General features: G+C 45.0%; 1 protein-coding gene across 2 annotated transcripts; it reads left to right on the top strand.

The window, feature by feature from the left end:
• The first annotated feature begins 7,585 nt into the window (after positions 1 to 7,585).
• Positions 7,586 to 16,369, top strand: LOC146507427 (uncharacterized). Of its 2 annotated transcripts, none has more exons than XM_085180443.1 (2): positions 7,586 to 15,714; positions 15,854 to 16,369. In XM_085180443.1, exon 1 carries the CDS (start codon positions 11,858 to 11,860, stop codon positions 13,904 to 13,906), a length of 2,049 nt encoding a protein of 682 aa, XP_085036569.1. In that variant the 5' UTR covers positions 7,586 to 11,857; the 3' UTR covers positions 13,907 to 15,714; positions 15,854 to 16,369. The 2 variants fall into 2 exon arrangements, with proteins under 2 accessions (XP_085036569.1, XP_085036568.1); XM_085180442.1 differs by having other exon boundaries at positions 7,586 to 15,771.
• The last annotated feature ends 2,702 nt before the right edge of the window (positions 16,370 to 19,071 follow it).

Below are 19,071 nucleotides of genomic sequence, written 5' to 3'. Positions count from 1 at the left end.
GGGTGGAGCAGTGGGTTCAGGTTGTGATGTCAGGGGACGCTGACAAGACAATTATATGACGCAAACTGTACTACACACCTACATTCAAAGGTTAAAATTATTTTATTAATTATTTCAATTAAATATTTGGAACAAACTTGTGTGGGCAAATAATATGGGGACTATAATTAATTTGAGATCACCTTAATAGTTAATTTCAGTACTGAGCACTCAAAATAATATAAATAAAATAGTTATAGGTTCACATGGTCGAGGATTGTTTGCGCAGAGTTGTGTGTGTGTGTGTGTGTGTGTGTGTCCATCCATCCCTAGGTGAAGCTGCACCCGATGAAGGAGAGGAAGAGCGCAAATAAGTGGGGCTAAAGACCACAGCACTTCTCAACGGTTTTTCAGATAATCAGATAGAAGCGCGTTCTCCTTTATAAATATGTGTATCCCTTCGTTACCATGGGAACGAATATAAAAGGGATTTGTAGAGTCAATGCGGACTTTGTGGACATTTGAAAAGGTCAGGAGTTAAGAGTGGGACACTTGGGTTTTTTTCTTCTTTTTATCTTTTTGTTTTTGCCACAACATCGGAAAAACGGCACGTGTCCCTAAGTTGCGGCTTCGGTACGTTGGGATCTACCTATCCGAAGAGGAAGAAGCATAACGGGAGTGACTTTTTTTTTTTTTTGAATTGGCAGATAATTTCAAATGCAGCGTTTCTATCAGCTCAACAAACATCAGCTTACACAAACTGTGTGTAGTGTGTAGCACAGTGTGTTGGTAGCCAAATCGCCGGCTGCGGTATTTGACACGAAGAAACGAGAAATCAAGCTGAGACAAGAAGAAGGATTAGAAAGACAAGACAGGAGGAAGAAGAGACGCTACGTTTAAAGGTAGGGACTCCTCGTTTAAAGATCACATGTTAGTCCTCCTGTTTTTAAATCACATACTGGGTCAGTACAGGTAACATTATGCTTTTTACGTAGTGTGAAACGTGCTACAAGTCAAACTTAGGCTGTGTTACTTAAAGGCTGCAGGAAAATACTCGGTTGTGTTTAAAAAGGTTAGTTTGCTGTACTGTGATGGATTTAAAGCAAATAAGGATCTTAACTGCAAAAGAAAATAATTTTCAAAAAGGCTGAAATATCTAAAGCAATGGCAGATTAAAAAAAAACACACACAACAGACTGCAGGGAGGTTCTGTTCTGTGATGTCACAACCAAGCTGGTCCGAATAGGGATACAGTCCCGATCAAAAGTTTACGACCTCTTGAAAAATTGCAACAAAAAAATAAAAAATAAAATAAAATCATATTTTGCATGGTTGGATCTTGACAAGGTTCCAAGTAGAGCTTCAACATGCAACAAGCAGAAATTGGACAAAAACGTTTTTTGAGCATTTAATTTATTGAAAATAATGCTTAAATTAAAACAGGCTTTTTTTTTTATGTAGCTGATCAAAAGTTTAGGACAACACCAGGGTTTCAAGTAGAGCTTCAGCATGCAACAAGCAGAAATTGGACAAAAACATTTTTTGAGCATCCAATTTATTGAAAACAAACAGAAAAATAAACAGAAATCAAAGTTCCAAACATGAACTCAGTAATGAATAGCTTCACAGCTATTGCTGATCACTTCAAAAAAATTGTTGCGGCTCTTTTATAACATCACACAAACATCTCACATAAGCTCTATCTCTACAGTTTTATGACGCACTCATAGCACACTATGCCCACATTTGTGGAGAGCAACCTTTGCATCATCTGTGGTAATGGGAAACAGTAAGGTTGTCGCTCCCTAACAGTGAGCAGATAACATGTTAATCAGGTTATGTTATGACAATCCCTGCAGCACATCCATTTAAATGTCTAGGAGACATGTGAGTGAAGTTGGCCCCCCATCTTCAAATCCAACAAAAGTGGTATCAAACGTTTGTGCTACGTTTGTGCTGGTTATGTGCTGCTATCATTTTAAAGATATTAATAAAAAATTCTAGAGGTCATCAGAGGTCAACCAACCCCCCCAAATTAATGGAATCAAACAAAATTGGTGTCAATCAGTTGTGCTATGTTTGTGCTATGTTTGTGCTGCTAAAATTGTCATTTGTGCTGCTTCTGTTTTAAAGATATTAATGAAAATGTAAAGGTCAAAAGGTCAACCAGCCCCCCCCACATTAACCAAATCAAACAAAAGGGGTATCTTTCAAAAGTGGTGGGGTTGCAGCATAGCTGTTGTAGTTAGTGTGGATTGGGTATAAGGTGTGTTTGGTTGGTGGTTTGGTGTGTGAGTGAGGTAAGTAGGAGAGTCGGCCGAAGGCCTGTACAGGTCCGGTAACGGTCTCCTGCAGACTTCTTCTCATAGACCGGGGTTGGCACCAATGGAGAGCGGGAGGAGTGAGTGGAATAGTATGGATGGTAGTGAAGAGGAAGAGATTGGCGGTCAGGGTGACGAGAATGAGTGGGAAAAAGTGGGAAAGGGGGTGAAGAGGCGCAGAGCTAGTGAAAGGAAGAGGAAAAAGAGAAGTGAGGGTAGTACGGAAGGGACTGACAGTGAAGGTAATGAAGAAGGAACAAATGCGAGTATGAATGTAATTGTCAGGTTTGAGGAAGAGGGTGTGAAGAAAATAGATCCACTTAAGCTGACAAGAGCACTTAAGGCACAAGTTGGGGAAATCACTGATGTTTTGCTATAGACTTAAGTTTACTGTTGGTGTGCTGTCTTGTGTGAACTTTGTGTGTCCTACAGCATGCGCTGTGTTGATTATTGAATATGCATGGGTTAAAATCAGTGCTTTCCCTGTTAGGTTGAAGGAGTGTTTCTCTCTTGAGAAACATTGATGGAATTTTTGTTGCGGTGAACACGGTTAGAGCAGTTGTCTCGGGAGCACGTCCCCAGAATTGAGGGGGTCGCTGTTTGTGCAGTTGCCTTTGTCTTTCTGGCGGTTTTTAGTGCATAAGTACCCACTGTAAGTAACTGCATGAAGACTAGGCTTCAGTTAAGTAGATTTTGGTTAGGCAGTTAGTGGGAAAGTGCTGTTTTCAATTGCATGTCAAGGATCAATACTTTGTTATGGCTACAGTTGATGCTTTTGTTCAGTCTCCATCGGAGGAACTCTTGAATAGTTGTACTAAAGAAGAGCTGTTGAAACTTGTTGAACATTATGATGTCGATGTTGGGGATAAACAGTTGAAAGATGAGGTTAAAGGAGTGTTACAGGCTGCATTAGTAAAGAAAGGCGTGTTGCCAGGTAAAATGAAGACTTTAGTGGCTGATGTTGATCAGTCTGTGGTCTCGACTACAGTTGCTTTGTCTTTTGAGCAGCAAAAGGAGTTGTTACTCTTACAAATGGAAAGAGACCAGCTGAGCATTGAGAAAGAACGTGTGAGGCACACTCCATACTTGATCTGTAGGCAATTCCTCTCAGAAGTAGAGGTCACGGTGGAGGCGTCGGAGGGCGGAAGGCGTTCCCTCAGTGGCTCTCCTCTTCTGAGATTGTGTAAAAACATAAGTCAATGTAGTGTAAGCAGCTTGAAAAGAAAGTCATTGAACTTGTATAAATTTTTGGGAGACGGTTGCTCACACACGGGCGGCACAGTGGTTAGCACCGTTACCGCACAGGAAGAAGGTCTTGAGTTCAGCTCTACCGTCGCTCTGTGTGGAGTTTGCATGTTCTTCCTGTTTTTGCGTGGGTTCTTTCCTTGTACTCCGGCTTCCTGCCAATTCAATTCAATTCAATTCAATTTTATTTATATAGCGCCAAATCACAACAAATGTCGCCTCAAGGCGCTTCATAGATACAGAGAAAAGCCCAACAATCATATGACCCCCTATGAGCAAGCACTTTGGCGACAGTGGGAAGGAAAAACTCCCTTTTAACAGGAAAAAACCTCCGGCAGAACCAGGCTCAGGGAGGGGCGGCCATCTGCTGCGACCGGTTGGGGTGAGAGAAGGAAGACAGGATAAAAGACATGCTGTGGAAGAGAGACAGAGATTAATAACAGATATGATTCAATGCAGAGAGGTCTGTTAACACATAGTGAGTGACTGGAAAGGAAAAACTCAATGCATCATGGGAATCCCCCGGCAGCCTACATCTATTGCAGCATAACTAAGGGAGGATTCAGGGTCACCTGGTCCAGCCCTAACTATATGCTTTAGCAAAAAGGAAAGTTTTAATCCTGATCTTAAAAGTAGAGATAGTGTCTGTCTCCTGAATCCAAACTGGAAGCTGGTTCCACAGAAGAGGGGCCTGAAAACTGAAGGCTCTCCCTCCCATTCTACTTTTAAATACTCTAGGAACAACAAGTAGGCCTGCAGAGCGAGAGCGAAGTGCTCTAATAGGGTGATATGGTACTACAAGGTCATTAAGATAAGATGGGGCCTGATTATTTAAGACCTTGTATGTGAGGAGCAGGATTTTGAATTCAATTCTGGATTTAACAGGAAGCCAATGAAGGGAAGCCAAAACAGGAGAAATATGCTCTCTCTTTCTAGTCCCTGTCAGTACTCTTGCTGCAGCATTTTGGATTAACTGAAGGCTTTTCAGTGAGTTTTTTGGACATCCTGATAATAATGAATTGCAGTAGTCCAGCCTGGAAGTAATAAATGCATGAACTAGTTTTTCAGCGTCACTCTGAGACAGGATATTTCTAATTTTAGAGATGTTGTGCAAATGGAAGAACGCAGTCTTACATATTTGTTTAATATGTGCGTTGAAGGACATATCCTGGTCAAAAATGACTCCAAGGTTCCTCAAAGTGTTACTGGAGGCCAAGGTAATGCCATCCAGAGTAAGAATCTGGTTAGATACCATATTTCTAAGCTTTTCAGCGCCGAGTACAATGACCTCAGTTTTATCTGAGTTAAGAAGCAGAAAGTTAGTGGCCATCCAAGTCTTTATGTCTTTAAGACATTCCTGCAGTTTAACTAATTGGTGTGTGTTATCTGGCTTCATGGACAGATAGAGCTGGGTGTCATCTGCATAGCAGTGTAAATGTATGCTATGTCTTCTAATGATGCTGCCTAGGGGAAGCATGTATAATGTAAACAGAATTGGTCCTAGCACTGAACCCTGTGGAACTCCATAATTAACCTCAGTGTGTGAAGAGGACTCTCCATTTACATGCACAAATTGGAGTCTATTAGATAGATATGATACAAACCACTGCAGTGCAATACCTGTAATACCTACAGCATGTTCTAATCGCTCTAATAGGATATTATGGTCAACAGTATCGAATGCTGTACTAAGGTCTAGCAGGACAAGCACAGAGATGAGTCCACTGTCAGAGGCCATAAGAAGATCATTTGTAACCTTCACTAAAGCTGTTTCTGTGCTGTGATGAACTCTGAAACCTGACTGAAACTCTTCAAATAAACCATTCCTCTGCAGATGATCTGTTAGCTGTTTGACAACTACTCTTTCAAGGATTTTTGATATGAAAGGAAGGTTGGAGATTGGCCTATAATTAGCTAAGACTGCTGGGTCTAGAGATGGCTTTTTGAGTAAAGGTTTAACTGCAGCCACCTTGAAGGCCTGTGGTACATAGCCGATTATTAGAGATAGGTTGATCATATATAAAATCGAAGAATTAATCAATGGCAGGACTTCTTTGAGCAGTTTTGTAGGAATGGGGTCTAAAAGACACGTTGATGGTTTGGAGGAAGTAATTATTGAAGTTAACTCAGAAAGATCGACTGGAGAAAAGGAGTCTAACTTAACATCAATGGTACTAAGAGTAGCTGTAGATAATATTACATCTGTGGGATGATTATTGGTAATTTTTTCTCTAATGATAAAAATTTTATTTGTGAAGAAGTTCATGAAGTCATCACTAGTTAACGTTAAAGGGATGGTTGGCTCAAAAGAGCTCTGACTGTTTGTCAGCCTGGCTACAGTGCTGAAGAGAAACCTGGGGTTGTTCTTATTTTCTTCAATCAGTGATGAGTAGTAAGCTGTTCTGGCTTTGCGGAGGGCTTTCTTATAAAGCAACAAACTATTTCTCCAGGCTAAATGATGATCCTCTAAATTTGTGACACGCCATTTCCTCTCCAGATTACGAGTCATCTGCTTTAGGGTACGTGTTTGAGAATTATACCACGGGGTCAGGTACTTCTGATTAGAGACCTTAGTTTTCACAGGAGCTACAGTATCCAGAGTCGTACGTAGTGAGGAGGTGAAATTATTAACAAGATAATCGACCTCTGTTGGGGTAGCGTTCAGATAGCTGCTCTGCTCTGTGTTGGTACAGGGCATTGACGATGATAACAGTGGTTGGATTATATTCTTAAACTTAGTTACAGCGCTTTCAGAAAGACATCTACTTTGATAAAGTCCACTCTCCACTGCTGCGTAATCAATTATTGTAAATGTAAATGTTATCAAGAAATGATCAGACAGCAGAGGGTTTTCAGGAAACACTGTTAAATGTTCAGTTTCTATGCCATATGTTAAAACAAGATCTAGAGTGTGATTAAAGTGGTGGGTGGGTTCTTTTACATTTTGAGAGAAACCAATTGAGTCTAACAACAGATTAAATGCCATGTTGAGGCTGTCATTTTTAGCATCAACATGGATGTTAAAATCACCCACAATAATTATTTTATCTGAGCTCAGAACTAAATCAGATATAAAGTCTGAGAAATCAGACAGAAACTCTGTGTAAGGCCCAGGTGGACGATAGATGATAACAAGTAAGACTGGTTTCTGAGTTTCACAGCTGGGGTGGACGAGGCTAAGCATCAGGCTTTCAAATGAATTAAAAGTCTGTCTGGGTCTTTCATTAATTAATAGACTGGTGTGAAAAATTGCTGCCACACCGCCCCCTCGGCCTGTGCTTCGAGATTTCTGGTAGTTAGAATGACTCAGGGGTGTTGATTCATTTAAACTAACATAATCATCCTGCTGCAACCAGGTTTCTGTAAGGCAGAGTAAATCAATTTGTTGATCAATTATTAAGTCATGTACTAACAGTCCAACGACCTGCAGTTAGTGGCAATAGGTAATGGAAGAGTCTAAATTGCCGCCAGGTGCGAATGGTTTTCTGTGTTAAACCAGCTGAGGTTTGAGAGAGGACGGCCAGAGAGCATCTTTTGTTTACCAATCAGCAGAGAGTCCCTCAGGAGGGAATCGAGCTGAGCCTTCATGCCGGGACGCTGCTGGGGTTGCAGCATAGCTGTTGTAGTTAGTGTGGATTGGGTATAAGGTGTGGTTGGTTGGTGGTTTGGTGTGTGAGTGAGGTAAGTAGGAGAGTCGGCCGAAGGCCTGTACAGGTCCGGTAACGGTCTCCTGCAGACTTCTTCTCATAGACCGGGATTGGCACCAATGGAGAGCGGGAGGAGTGAGTGGAATAGTATGGATGGTAGTGAAGAGGAAGAGATTGGCGGTCAGGGTGACGAGAATGAGTGGGAAAAAGTGGGAAAGGGGGGGAAGAGGCGCAGAGCTAGTGAAAGGAAGAGGAAAAAGAGAAGTGAGGGTAGTACGGAAGGGACTGACAGTGAAGGTAATGAAGAAGGAACAAATGCGAGTAGGAATGTAATTGTCAGGTTTGAGGAAGAGGGTGTGAAGAAAATAGATCCACTTAAGCTGACGAGAGCACTTAAGGCACAAGTTGGTGAAATCGCTGATGTTTTGCTATAGACTTAAGTTTACTGTTGGTGTGCTGTCTTGTGTGAACTTTGTGTGTCCTACAGCATGCGCTGTGTTGATTATTGAATATGCATGGGTTAAAATCAGTGCTTTCCCTGTTAGGTTGAAGGAGTGTTTCTCTCTTGAGAAACATTGATGGAATTTTTGTTGCGGTGAACACGGTTAGAGCAGTTGTCTCGGGAGCACGTCCCCAGAATTGAGGGGGTCGCTGTTTGTGCAGTTGCCTTTGTCTTTCTGGCGGTTTTTAGTGCATAAGTACCCACTGTAAGTAACTGCATGAAGACTAGGCTTCAGTTAAGTAGATTTTGGTTAGGCAGTTAGTGGGAAAGTGCTGTTTTCAATTGCATGTCAAGGATCAATACTTTGTTATGGCTACAGTTGATGCTTTTGTTCAGTCTCCATCGGAGGAACTCTTGAATAGTTGTACTAAAGAAGAGCTGTTGAAACTTGTTGAACATTATGATGTCGATGTTGGGGATAAAGAGTTGAAAGATGAGGTTAAAGGAGTGTTACAGGCTGCATTAGTAAAGAAAGGCGTGTTGCCAAGTAAAATGAAGACTTTAGTGGCTGATGTTGATCAGTCTGTGGTCTCGACTACAGTTGCTTTGTCTTTTGAGCAGCAAAAGGAGTTGTTACTCTTACAAATGGAAAGAGACAAGCTTATCATTGAGAAAGAACGTGTGAGGCACACTCCATACTTGATCTGTAGGCAATTCCTCTCAGAAGTGGAGGTCACGGTGGAGGCGTCGGAGGGCGGAAGGCGTTCCCTCAGTGGCTCTCCTCTTCCGAGATTGTGTAAAAACATAAGTCAATGTAGTGTAAGCAGCTTGAAAAGAAAGTAATTGAACTTGTATAAATTTTTGGGAGACGGTTGCTCACACGCGGGCGGCACAGTGGTTAGCACCGTTACCGCACAGGAAGAAGGTCTTGAGTTCAGCTCTACCGTCGCTCTGTGTGGAGTTTGCATGTTCTTCCTGTTTTTGCGTGGGTTCTTTCCTTGTACTCCGGCTTCCTGCCACAGTCCAACGACCTGCAGTTTGTGGCAATAGGTAATGGAAGAGTCTAAATTGCCGACAGGTGCGAATGGTTTTCTGTGTTGTGACGGCCAGTGGGCCGGCCTTGTGTTTTGCTTTTTCTGTTACCTGTTTCTTGCAGGTAGGTGGAGCTGACCCAATTATAGATGCAGCACACCTGAGAAGGCCAGTCCCAGTGTATATAAAGACACCTTGACTAAACCAGCTGAGGTTTGAGAGAGGATGGCCAGAGAGCATCTTTTGTTTACCAGTCAGCAGAGAGTCCCTCAGGAGGGAAACGAGCAGAGCCTTCATGCCGGGACGCTGCTGGGGTTGCAGCATAGCTGTTGTAGTTAGTGTGGATTGGGTATAAGGTGTGTTTGGTTGGTGGTTTGGTGTGTGAGTGAGGTAAGTAGTAGAGTCGGCCGAAGGCCTGTACAGGTCCGGTAACGGTGTCATGCAGACTTCTTCTCATAGACCGGGGTTGGCACCAATGGAGAGCGGGAGGAGTGAGTGGAATAGTATGGATGGTAGTGAAGAGGAAGAGATTGGCGGTCAGGGTGACGAGAATGAGTGGGAAAGGGGGGGAAGAGGCGCAGAGCTAGTGAAAGGAAGAGGAAAAAGAGAAGTGAGGGTAGTACGGAAGGGACTGACAGTGAAGGTAATGAAGAAGGAACAAATGCGAGTATGAATGTAATTGTCAGGTTTGAGGAAGAGGGTGTGAAGAAAATAGATCCACTTAAGCTGACAAGAGCACTTAAGGCAGAAGTTGGGGAAATCACCGATGTTTTGCTATAGACTTAAGTTTACTGTTGGTGTGCTGTCTTGTGTGAACTTTGTGTGTCCTACAGCATGCGCTGTGTTGATTATTGAATATGCATGGGTTAAAATCAGTGCTTTCCCTGTTAGGTTGAAGGAGTGTTTCTCTCTTGAGAAACATTGATGGAATTTTTGTTGCGGTGAACACGGTTAGAGCAGTTGTCTCGGGAGCACGTCCCCAGAATTGAGGGGGTCGCTGTTTGTGCAGTTGCCTTTGTCTTTCTGGTGGTTTTTAGTGCATAAGTACCCACTGTAAGTAACTGCATGAAGACTAGGCTTCAGTTAAGTAGATTTTGGTTAGGCAGTTAGTGGGAAAGTGCTGTTTTCAATTGCATGTCAAGGATCAATACTTTGTTATGGCTACAGTTGATGCTTTTGTTCAGTCTCCATCGGAGGAACTCTTGAATAGTTGTACTAAAGAAGAGCTGTTGAAACTTGTTGAACATTATGATGTCGATGTTGGGGATAAACAGTTGAAAGATGAGGTTAAAGGAGTGTTACAGGCTGCATTAGTAAAGAAAGGCGTGTTGCCAGGTAAAATGAAGACTTTAGTGGCTGATGTTGATCAGTCTGTGGTCTCGACTACAGTTGCTTTGTCTTTTGAGCAGCAAAAGGAGTTGTTACTCTTACAAATGGAAAGAGACAAGCTGAGCATTGAGAAAGAACGTGTGAGGCACACTCCATACTTGATCTGTAGGCAATTCCTCTCAGAAGTGGAGGTCACGGTGGAGGCGTCGGAGGGCGGAAGGCGTTCCCTCAGTGGCTCTCCTCTTCTGAGATTGTGTAAAAACATAAGTCAATGTAGTGTAAGCAGCTTGAAAAGAAAGTAATTGAACTTGTATAAATTTCTGGGAGACGGTTGCTCACACACGGGCGGCACAGTGGTTAGCACCGTTACCGCACAGGAAGAAGGTCTTGAGTTCAGCTCTACCGTCGCTCTGTGTGGAGTTTGCATGTTCTTCCTGTTTTTGCGTGGGTTCTTTCCTTGTACTCCGGCTTCCTGCCACAGTCCAACGACCTGCAGTTAGTGGCAATAGGTAATGGAAGAGTCTAAATTGCCGACAGGTGCGAATGGTTTTCTGTGTTAAACCAGCTGAGGTTTGAGAGAGGACGGCCAGAGAGCATCTTTTGTTTACCAGTCAGCAGAGAGTCCCTCAGGAGGGAATCGAGCTGAGCCTTCATGCCGGGACGCTGCTGGGGTTGCAGCATAGCTGTTGTAGTTAGTGTGGATTGGGTATAAGGTGTGTTTGGTTGGTGGTTTGGTGTGTGAGTGAGGTAAGTAGGAGAGTCGGCCGAAGGCCTGTACAGGTCCGGTAACGGTCTCCTGCAGACTTCTTCTCATAGACCGGGGTTGGCACCAATGGAGAGCGGGAGGAGTGAGTGGAATAGTATGGATGGTAGTGAAGAGGAAGAGATTGGCGGTCAGGGTGACGAGAATGAGTGGGAAAAAGTGGGAAAGGGGGGGAAGAGGCGCAGAGCTAGTGAAAGGAAGAGGAAAAAGAGAAGTGAGGGTAGTACGGAAGGGACTGACAGTGAAGGTAATGAAGAAGGAACAAATGCGAGTATGAATGTAATTGTCAGGTTTGAGGAAGAGGGTGTGAAGAAAATAGATCCACTTAAGCTGACAAGAGCACTTAAGGCACAAGTTGGGGAAATCACTGATGTTTTGCTATAGACTTAAGTTTACTGTTGGTGTGCTGTCTTGTGTGAACTTTGTGTGTCCTACAGCATGCGCTGTGTTGATTATTGAATCTGCATGGGTTAAAATCAGTGCTTTCCCTGTTAGGTTGAAGGAGTGTTTCTCTCTTGAGAAACATTGATGGAATTTTTGTTGCGGTGAACACGGTTAGAGCAGTTGTCTCGGGAGCACGTCCCCAGAATTGAGGGGGTCGCTGTTTGTGCAGTTGCCTTTGTCTTTCTGGCGGTTTTTAGTGCATAAGTACCCACTGTAAGTAACTGCATGAAGACTAGGCTTCAGCTAAGTAGATTTTGGTTAGGCAGTTAGTGGGAAAGTGCTGTTCCCTTTCAGTCGATTCACTCGGTACAACACATAAGTATGGGATATCACGCCCTCGCGTGTCCTGGCTGAAGAAACCTTTAATCACGCCTTTAAGGCAGATGACGTGTGATGACACGCGCACGGCCCCGCCTGCACATATAGCCGCTGTCATCACAGTCATCCCTCAGTTCTTACGCTCTTCACCTCGCTGAGAACACCTCTGCTGAGTTGGGCTAGCTAGCTGCTGCTAGTTAGCTCCGTTGTCTGCCGACTTGAACTTAGCTTAACTGCCCCTGTTGGTGTTAGGTTTCACCGCGCAGTTGGTGTGTAGGCTGCCCGCGGAGCGCTAATTTCAAGTTTTCCCGTGCAGCGCTTTGCTTTGTTTTTTGGAATGGACTCCAAACCGAAGCGAGCAAAGCAGAAATCTTCTGTTCGCCCCTGTCCTCAGGGATGCGGTTTCTCTTTGCACGACAGCGACCAGCACGATGCCTGCCCTGTCTGCCTGGGGATCGTCCATGCTAGGAGAGCATTGACGGAGCCCGAAGCTTGTGCGTTTTGTGGCCAGCTCCGGCGCTCGACCCTGGAAAGACGGGTGACGTTTGTGGAAAAAGTGCTGGGACGCTCGGCTGTCGCACGGCATGACCCTCTCCTTTCCGGGTCTGGAGCCCCGGCTTCGTCCGAGTCCGAAGACGAGGATTTTCCGGTCGATGTCCCCGCAATTAGCTGGGCTGACCACATGGAATATGTTGACGGGTTAGCCGATGACAAGCCGGAACCATGCTGGAGTGCTGACAGGCTTCAGCCTGGGTTGAAGCCCGCCAGCGCTCCCCAGGACGATGATGACGTGCTGGACATCGGCCTGGACATCCATGGTTTGTCGGAGGATGAGCAGGAGAGCTCATTGTCGGCCCAATGTACCGCCGCTGCTGCGCCAGTCGGCCACGATGACACCTCTCTTTTCTCCCTGTTTCGCCGTGCTGCTGAGAAGCTGCAGGTGGACTGGCCCTCTCCTCCGCCAGCTCAGAAGCCGTCGCGGTTCGCGGGGTTTTTCCTCCCACCGGAGCCCGCAACGGCCAAAAACTGCCTTCCCATGTTCCCAGACTTTCTCTGCGAGCTAACAGCATCATGGGACAAACCTCTGTCTACCCGCGTCACTGTGACCGGCTATGGACAGTACATGGAATTGGACGGCGCCGAGGGGGCTGGCTTAGCTAACCCACCCCCTATGGAGCCGTCTCTGGCTGCTTCTCTGGCCCCGTCCCATAACCATGGTGTCGGCGGCCCCGCAACTCTGCCGTCCAAGCACTGCAGATTCTCTGCTTCACAGCTGGAGAAGATTTATAGAGCTCAGGCCAGCACTGCTCGTGCCATGAGCTCTGTCACCATGCTCCAGACGTACCAGGCAATGTGCCTGGTGGAGTTCGGATCGCAGGTTCCTGATGACAGCCCGCTGGCACCTCTTCTTAACGAGGTCAGAGTCGCCACAGATTACATCCTCCGTGCGTCTCGCTGTGCAGCGCTCTCCCTGCGCAGAGGGATGGCTTCGACAGTAGTGGCGCAGAGGCACCTGTGGCTGACCCTGTCTGACGTCCCGGATAGGGACAGGGCTGTATATCTGGACGCACCAGTGTCTGCGGCTGGGTTATTCGGACATTCACTTGAAGCCATTCAGGCTAGATTCAATGTGAGGGAGAAGCAGACGGAAGCTCTGCGCGACATCATCCCCAGACGTCAGCCCAAGCCCGCAGCTAGCTCTCACAGGCCCGCCGCTCCTCTGCTGACTGGCAAGAGACCGGCGCCCACTGCTGAAGTGGGTGTGCCGCCAGCGAGAGCACATCCTCCGGCCCGAGCTCCACGCCAGTCGGCCTTGAGCAAAGGCCCACCCTCGGGCCCCCAGCATCCCTCCTGCACACAGTTTTCTTCTGATGGCCACAAGGTCGTATTGCGTCCAAATGCTGCCTATTTTCCCAAGATCATGCCTGCATCTTCTAGCTCAATGGAGTTTGAGTTGCTGAGTTTTTGCTCCCCTCCTTTTGCAACTGAGGAGCAGAGGAGGATGCATTCTCTTTGTCCAGTGCGTGTGCTACGCACCTACATTGAGCGCACTCAGAATGTGCGTTTATGTGACCATCTGTTTGTCTGCTTTGCTAATCCAAATAGAGGTAGAACTCTGTCGAATCAGAGGCTGTCCCACTGGATTATAGAAGCTATCTCACTGGCATACGGCACCAGTGGTCTTGCTTTGCCCCACGGGGTGAGAGCTCATACCACCAGGGAGATGGCAACCTCATGGGCTCTTTTTAAAGGGGTGCCTGTAGCTGATATTTGTGCGGCAGCTAGTTGGGCATCACCGCACACTTTTGTGCGGTTTTATCGGTTTGACGTTACAGCCCCTTCGGTGGCTCATGCTGTCCTTTCTGCTGGGTCTACCACTCACTAGGATGTGGTGGTCCGATTCCGGTTCAGTGGTTGCTCTGCGGGGCGTGCATATATGTCCCATACTTATGTGTTGTACCGAGTGAATCAACTGAAAGGGAACGAATAGTTATGTCTATAACTTCTGTTCCCTGAAGGAGAGGAACGAGGTACAACACAAGGTGGCCCCACCGAGCAGTTTGGCTCAGTGAAGAGCGGCTATCGAACAGAGGGATGACTGTGATGACAGCGGCTATATGTGCAGGTGGGGCCGTGCAGGTGTCATCACACGTCATATGCCTTAAAGGCGTGATTAAAGTGATGTCCCATACGGATATGGATATGGATTGGGTATAAGGTGTGTTTGGTTGGTGGTTTGGTGTGTGAGTGAGGTAAGTAGGAGAGTCGGCCGAAGGCCTGTACAGGTCCGGTAACGGTCTCCTGCAGACTTCTTCTCGTAGACCGGGATTGGCACCAATGGAGAGCAGGAGGAGTGAGTGGAATAGTATCGATGGTAGTGAAGAGGAAGAGATTGGCGGTCAGGGTGACGAGAATGAGTGGGAAAAAGTGGGAAAGGGGGGGAAGAGGCGCAGAGCTTATGAAAGGAAGAGGAAAAAGAGAAGTGAGGGTAGTACGGAAGGGACTGACAGTGAAGGTAATGAAGAAGGAACAAATGCGAGTATGAATGTAATTGTCAGGTTTGAGGAAGAGGGTGTGAAGAAAATAGATCCACTTAAGCTGACAAGAGCACTTAAGGCACAAGTTGGGGAAATCACTGATGTTTTGTTATAGACTTAAGTTTACTGTTGGTGTGCTGTCTTGTGTGAACTTTGTGTGTCCTACAGCATGCGCTGTGTTGATTATTGAATGTGCATGGGTTAAAATCAGTGCTTTCCCTGTTAGGTTGAAGGAGTGTTTCTCTCTTGAGAAACATTGATGGAATTTTAGTTGCGGTGAACACGGTTAGAGCAGTTGTCTCGGGAGCACGTCCCCAGAATTGAGGGGGTCGCTGTTTGTGCAGTTGCCTTTGTCTTTCTGGCGGTTTTTAGTGCATAAGTACCCACTGTAAGTAACTGCATGAAGACTAGGCTTCAGTTAAGTAGATTTTGGTTAGGCAGTTAGTGGGAAAGTGCTGTTTTCAATTGCATGTCAAGGATCAATACTTTGTTATGGCTACAGTTGATGCTTTTGTTCAGTCTCCATCGGAGGAACTCTTTAATAGTTGTACTAAAGAAGAGCTTTTGAAACTTTTGAACATTATGATGTCGATGTTGGGGATAAAGAGTTGAAAGATGAGGTTAAAGGAGTGTTACAGGCTGCATTTGTAAAGAAAGGCGTGTTGCCAGGTAAAATGAAGACTTTAGTGGCTGATGTTGATCAGTCTGTGGTCTCGACTACAGTTGCTTTGTCTTTTGAGCAGCAAAAGGAGTTGTTACTCTTACAAATGGAAAGAGACAAGCTGAGCATTGAGAAAGAACGTGTGAGGCACACTCCATACTTGATCTGTAGGCAATTCCTCTCAGAAGTGGAGGTCACGGTGGAGGCGTCGGAGGGCGGAAGGCGTTCCCTCAGTGGCTCTCCTCTTCTGACATTGTGTAAAAACATAAGTCAATGTAGTGTAAGCAGCTTGAAAAGAAAGTCATTGAACTTGTTGAGATGGTTGATCAAACGGAAATATTACTGTCATGGTCCAGTGACGCTACATGTATAATTATTTATTTTTGTTTCTCTCTCTTTCTTTCTCGCTTCCCTGCTCACAACGTGATGCCTGGGCGGAGCTAATCATGATCTCCGGTTGCTGTCCTCACACCTGCAAGCAATTTCTCACCTGAGGTTCATCATCCTGTTTACCAGCCACTTCTGACGGCAGTGGACTGTTGTGTAACATTCGTTAGTGCAATTCTAGCTGTGGAAATATTTTGATTTCTCTTTGTGCTTTGCTTGGCATTTAACATTTTGTCCTTGTATATAGATTTTCCGTGCCCTGCCTTGAGACCCTGTTCGTGAGTGTGGCAGTTGCAGTGAGCCTGTGGAGCCCCCCCCACCCTCCATGGACCTGTGGATTCGCTGGACCCCTTCTCCCCACTTGTATATAGTGCACTCTGTGTCATGTAAATAAAAAAAACTGTTTATTGTGGTTCGTAGTCTGCGCTTGAGTCCTGCTCAGCCTTGACAAATTTTAGTCACTTTCGGTTCAAGCTGCTTAGATTCCCGTGATCTCACATTTGCCATTTGTGTGTGTGTTTCTCCCACATATTGCATACTCTGCTTTTGTCCTCAAATCAGGTAGGAAGTGTCTGTGTGGTTGAGCTGGTCTGGTCTGTCTAGACTCTAGACTTTCACTATATAGATCAGGCTGCACCCACCTGTGAAATAGGTGGTGGGTCACCAGGACATGCAGAACTCTTGCCTCCTTAGTAGAAAGGGCCACTGCCAGAGGGCGAGGGCAGTCAGGCATCCAACCCCCATCTCATCAATAGGGGGGTATGATCTGAAATAACAATAGATTGATAATTGCAAGTTTCAATAAGTGGAAGAGGACATTTATCAGTGACAAATGAATTTATCCAATAGAACATTTTGTGGACAGGAATATAGTCGGAGCATGCCCTGGACGAGTATCCTTATTAGAGCTTCTTTCTAGGTTAGAGAGCACACAGCTTGCACCTCCAGCTAAAATGAGATTGTGTGTTGTCATATCCAGAATTCACGAGAATAAATAGACAATTAAGGTTTCATCAGGGGGTCATATGATTGTTGGGCTTTTCTCTGTATCTATGAAGCGCCTTGAGGCGACATTTGTTGTGATTTGGCGCTATATAAATAAAATTGAATTGAATTGAATTGAATCATCCCATTTGGGGTCGTAAATGTTGGCTTAAATCAGTTCATAAAGTTGTCCATGAAGTCCATAATGTTGGCCAACCACAATAATACAAGGACCCATAGGCTCAGATAAAATGGTTGATACAGGAAATGGGACGTTTTTACCAATAAGGATGGCCACCCCTCTGTCTTAGAGTTAAAGTTGGAATGGACTATTTGGCCAACCCAACCAGTCTTCAATCTATATTGGTCTGCTATACAAAGGTGAGTCCCCTGTGGAAAAGACATGTCAGATTTTTTCAGTTGTGTAAGCACCTTTTTGCGCTTAACAGGGTGATTCATAGACTTAATGTTCCAACTTACAAAGTTGGCTGCATAACCCGTAAGCTTCGCCTGTATATTGACAGCAGCCATAGAGTTGTCTAATCAAAAAGCAACAGTATGAATGTGTATGTGTGATAGCCACTAATCCCATTTATGTGAATTAACTTATATTTAAGCTATTTTACTTTAAATGTAAGAGATATTTTCTTTTGAAAATCCTCTAAATTAACTAGTTTTAACTATAGACCTGGTAACTAGTCTGGGATATTTGTAGCTGAGGCTCCATTTTTATACCAGTAGGTGGCAGTGTGAGACCATGGTTTGGACTGTTGTTAGTAGTCAGAAGCATGCTCAGCACAGTTTTCTCATAATGTTACATGTACTCCCTGCCTTATCATTTCTTTCCTGCTTGCAGGCTAGTATTGTACCAGAAATAGAAAATAAAAGCAGTCACACCCGATATATTGCATAGATTAGTTATTAAGGTCAGAAACTGAAAGCACAGAAACATTGTTTAGTCTAGTAAATTCAACGTTCTGTAATGTTACTGATCGGCTCCACCTTTATAGTGTGTTGTTTTAGTTGTTTGTTTTCTGCCATCAAGTATTTACTTAAATTCAGTGCACATATCAAGATGGTAGTGATTACACCATTCTTTCGGAATCTTTCGAAATTCATGGATTATCTTTTTAGCATTCATTTTGAAGCGAGTTTCATAAGAAAATTGGCTTTGTCTATGACAGTGGAATATGTTGATTCTGTCTATCTGATAACGGAACACGTATTGAGAATATGTGAAATCCTATCTCGCTCTTGACGGAAGCAGTTGCATCTTTTCCCTCTCCCTTCTCTTATCTTTCCTGCTTGGCTTCTCATGTCCTTGTGTATTCTCGTGTAACTTTCTAACCCTCAGAGAGTCTCTCAGTCTTGTTCTCTAAGACCTAAAGAATTATGAATTTGATCAACTGGTCCCTTAACAAAATTGACACCCTATTTTTGATGAGAAGCCTGGGCTCGGGAGAGCCTGATTGTCCTGCGGAGCCCCTTGCTGCCGGATACTCGATGGTTGGTTGCGTCGTGTGTCTGGCGACACTCTCAATAGAGAACACTGAACGAGATCTACCCATTTGGAACCATGATAACAGAGTTCTGGCTGATCAGAGCTGGCTTGAACCTGGCTTATCGAAGAACCAAGAAAGCGGTCCCACAAGGCTGGCCGACGTGATTGACGATGGGCAATCTCTGAGTACTCACACTGTGTTTATTGAACGCAATATGGATAAGATCTTAGAGAAGTTCACGGCTCTGCAATGGGAAATTGACAGACCAAGTGACCAGTGATGGACATTAGACCAACTGTGAAATTGCATGCAGTTGTTCACATTAACCCAAACAATCATGTCCTTCACTCATTTGGCTCCTGAACAAGAAATTCTCTCTGATCCTATCCTTCAAGGACACCTGCGTCGGATCAGGACTGTTGACTTTGCTTAACCAGGTAAAAAGACACTCTCTCTCAAGTTGAACAGGACACACACACACACACACACACACACACGTACACTGACGCAGATGTACACCCCCCCTCCAAACGCCTCCGATGGTTGCACCCACCCGATGCAGACGGCGATTGACTGGGCCAGCGTGGAATCATGCTGCTGTCTACACTGTCTCACCCCATTTACCCATCCCTGTTGCTTGTCATGTGTTTTCATGGTGTTACAGTGTGAAGATTCATGTGCTTTTTGTGCTGAGGAATTTTTGTTTTCTGTTCTCATACTGATCCCCTACCAGGAGCTCAGTCTGAGTAGAGTTTTCTTTTTCCTCCTCCACTCCCCTATTGTGTTGTACATTTCACTGTTTTTCTGTAAGCTCCCTGTTCTGACCTGTCTCCCAATGGGATGTTTGTGTAATGTATGTATGGTCGGAAGGGGTCCAATTTTGCTGTAGGCAACTGCAAGTGACAAATAAATCATCATCGTCATCGCCGTCATCATCATCATCGCCATCATCATCATCATCATCGCCATCGCTATTTTT

The sequence above is a fragment of the Neolamprologus multifasciatus genome, chromosome 12, assembly GCF_963576455.1.
Source record: "Neolamprologus multifasciatus chromosome 12, fNeoMul1.2, whole genome shotgun sequence".
Taxonomy (NCBI): Eukaryota; Metazoa; Chordata; class Actinopteri; order Cichliformes; family Cichlidae; genus Neolamprologus; species Neolamprologus multifasciatus.
This window is presented reverse-complemented; position numbering and strand designations above follow the sequence as displayed.